General features: G+C 46.6%; 1 protein-coding gene across 1 annotated transcript in view; it reads right to left on the bottom strand.

The window, feature by feature from the left end:
• The window catches only part of adgrl2b.1 (adhesion G protein-coupled receptor L2b, tandem duplicate 1), a 144,605-nt gene that overhangs the window by 35,203 nt on the left and 105,638 nt on the right, over positions 1 to 3,764 (bottom strand). Inside the window, 1 exon segment of the mRNA XM_084327664.1 lies at positions 2,853 to 3,038. Coding sequence (XP_084183790.1) covers positions 2,853 to 3,038 — 186 coding nt within the window.

Here is a 3,764-nt window from a genome sequence, read left to right as displayed (position 1 = left end):
ACACACAGGAAAATAAAACCTCAGTAAAAACAACCCTAACTCATGGCGAACCCCCACCAGTCACCGGGAAAGACGCAACGGCGGTGGAAGGTGGTGTGCTCAGTACAATAACTGTGAATTTTACACCGCGGCCGTGTCTTTCAGCAGATCCGGGGCCTGCGGAAATAAACTCTGAGGGGCGACAAAAGAAAACAACGTGTCGGAGCGAAAGGAATGAGAAATCAGATAGGAACGCAAAACACATTAACGGGATCAAAAAATGAATCCCTCAGATAAAGAAAATGGAGGAGAGGAGGGTAAGAGAGAGAGAGAGAGAGAGAGAGAGAAAAAATTAAATATAAAAGAGAGAACACTTTTGTAAAAGGAGCGAAAAGCAAGACGGAACAAGGGAGACTGGAAATTGTGAAAAATGCAAGCGAGTGAAAACCGAGCACACTGGCACTTTGATCACACTTTCTGCCTGACAGGGGAGGTGCAATTACGACCGTGGGAAGGCAATTACTCACAAGACGCACAGGGAGAAAAGACAGGAGCGAGGTGGAACGGGGGAGGAAGAAAAGAGAGGTAAGAAGAAGGTATGGAGAGAGAAGAGAAAGAGGAGATATGGTGATAGGTGCCGTGGGAGAGTGAGGAGCGCGCGAGAGAGAGAGGATGGATGCATTGTTGAGTTAGAGGCGTACTGGCTACACCGTGGTGTACAAAGTTGAACGCATTGACAGGCTAACAATATACAGTATGCAGCGTATGTATATACACACACGCGTGCATATAATGACAGATGGAGAGGCAGCCGTAGATACAGACACATAGATACGTAGAGAACACAAATGAAGACAAAGGGAGATATATACAGACTGACTGACAGACAGGACAGAGCTGCATGCAGCTGGGCAGGCGAGGGGGGTGGGGGGTACAAGCATCGTAGAAACCCCAGCGGGTATACCTTCATATATGCCCTGCAAGTCTTCTCTCTTTTTTGAAGCTTTTCCCACGCAAAAAGAGAAGATAGAGAATAACAAGACACTTGTTAGTTAGCAAAGATGTTAAGAGAAAGGACAGAGAGGAGGTCACATGTTGAGAACACAAGAGAGACCCAATAAACCGCTCCAGTTACCACATAACAGAATTATTAGTAGGAGGAGGAAAAAGCTCTTACGTTAGTACCACGGAATATTATGACCTCAAAATAAAGGAGGTATCGCTTAGAATGTGTCAGGGGAAATGGTATTTGAGTTGTGTGAATATGCATATGGATTGCATAACATCAGAGGCTAGAGCCGAGAGGGAGGGGCGGGGGGAGAGAAAGAGGGAGATAGGGAGTGAGAGAGAGGGAGGGAGAGAGAGAGGGGGGGGAGGGAGGGAGAGAGAGAGGGAGGGAGAGAGAGATGTGAAAAATGCTGAGATTAGGTTCCTATGCTTTGCATTAACAAGGCTTTAAAAAGCACTGAGTCGCTAAACAATGCAGGATGGGGGTCATCTGTGTTTCATGGAATGGGGGCTGTGGTGTTCTGCCAACTCTTGCTTTTAAGCCCGTTAGGACGGTCTATTATGTTTCATACTCCAACCAGCTGAGTCAAGGCTGGAGGAAAAGCACAATGAATGCAGTTTGCTTCCACTCGAAAATATTTCAAAAACAAGAGATGAAATGGTTTTGTTCAAAGACCAACTTAATGGTGCATCAACACCGCAAGGAACTCAAGCAACTAATCACAGGAAACCCATTCATTTTCTCTGGACTGAGACTAGCTGGCTATTTGACAGGAGCTCTCGTGAGTCGTCTGTTGGTGAGGAAAAGTTGGCAGCGATTATGCCGCGTTCCACTCCAAGTTGGAAAATTCCCAGTTGGAGAAGTCGGAGTTGGACACCCTTAAAAAGAACCCAGCGAGAAACATGGACACCCTTAAGAGGCTGACGTTTGGGTGGTTGGTTTCCATAGCACTAATAATATATGCAGAGGAACTGTTAATCGAATGACCTTGCGTATGTTTCTATATGTTAATGTTCTTAACTTCACAGTGTATGCTGCCTTATTGACATGCATCTCAGAGAAGTCCTAGTTGAAAGATCCTACATATCCTGGTTTCCTGCTTGGAATTCCAACTTCACAGGCTATTCCAGAGCATTGTTGCTAGTAGGGAGTGAAAATGTCCAACTTTCTGACGTGTCTGGAATGCAGCAACCTACTTTTGGGCAAATGTTGCTTTGTCGGAAGGCAATCATGTGCTAGCATTTCTTTAGGTCCCGCAAACATAATTGGTGCTACAGCAAGCAATGTGTTTGGTCTCATTAGTAAACAGTAGGCAATGTGACAACATGATTGCTAGCCGTCTGAGCACAGGATAAGAATACAAATAACCTGCTTAATTTCAGTGCTAATCATGTTGTTTACATAGAAACTGGCAGTCTGAGTGAACACTCAGTCATCACTCCACGGGGCTGTCAGCAGCGGGGCGAGGCAGGTAGGTCTCAGGCCTACTCAATCCTCTCGGGGAGCTTGTAGGAGCTACACGGGAGGGCAGTACTACACTTGCCAAGACTGCAGAGTTATTCTTTGTGTTGGCGGGGGTTGGCAGCCATTAGCTCCTTTAAAGTTGGAACTGCCAGTTGAGGCTGATTTTCCAAAGCCAGTAATTAGCAGGGAGCAGGGCAGGAATGAGGTCCCCCTGCGGGCCTGGCCTGCCTCCCTTCTACCTCACCTGGAGCGACTGCATGGTGCATGTGTGTGTCTGTGTGTGTCTGTGTAAGGGTAGGGGTCCATATAATGAATGCCCTGACCTATGTTGAGTCAGAGGTAGAGGGGAAGAGGGTGGGGTCGGGAGTTTAATGAGTTTCTCTCCCCCCCCCCACAGTACCTTGTTGAAGCTCCGTCCAGCTGAGTCCTTCTCACTGGGCCTAAGCTCCTGCAGCTGGGCGTCCAGGATATCCACCAACTGCTCCATCAGGCGCACAGAGGAGCTCACATCACCGGCGAACACGGGGCCCTGCGTGTGGCGCGCCAGCTCATTGGCTAAATTAGCCGCATTCTCACCACTCCGGATCTAGAGGAGTAAGCAGGCAACACAGCGGGAGAGGGTTCAATGAAACAGGCTTCAGCCCCACAGTGTGAAGCAGGTGTAATGTATCTCACACACAACCTTTGAGTCGTAATCAATAGCTATGCCACACTAGTTCACGGGGAACAATTCATTGTGGGCGGAATGAATGCAAACACATTGAATGTGTGGTCTGCCGGCGCACTGGTGTGATGCACAAACTTAATAGGAGAAAATCACTGATGTTCTACAGTTGGTGCAGTAAATGACAGCATATAACCATCTGTATCTATCTATCTATCTATCTATCTATCTATCTATCTATCTATCTATCTATCTATCTATCTATCTATCTATCTATCTATCTATCTATCTATCTATCTATCTATCTATCTATCTATCTATCTATCTATCTATCTATCTATCTATCTATCTATCTATCTATCTATCTATCTATCCATCCATCCATCCATCTATCCAGAGGAGAGCAATGTTTTTGCAATGTTTTTCCTATGGCACGCAGGGACTGGGCTATGTGGTGGCTGTGTTGGGATATGCATGGCAAATTGTTGTCACTCACTCACTCACTTACTCACTCACTCACTCACTCACTCACTCACTCACTCACTCACTCACTCACTCACTCACTCACTCACTCACTCACTCACTCACTCACTCACTCACTCACTCACTCACTCACTCACTCACTCACTCACTCACTCACTCACTCAC

Source organism: Notolepis coatsorum, assembly GCF_963971535.1.
Source record: "Notolepis coatsorum genome assembly, chromosome: 13".
NCBI classification, from domain to species: Eukaryota; Metazoa; Chordata; class Actinopteri; order Aulopiformes; family Paralepididae; genus Notolepis; species Notolepis coatsorum.
Note: the sequence above shows the minus strand (reverse complement) of the source record. Positions and strands in the feature narration are given on the sequence as shown.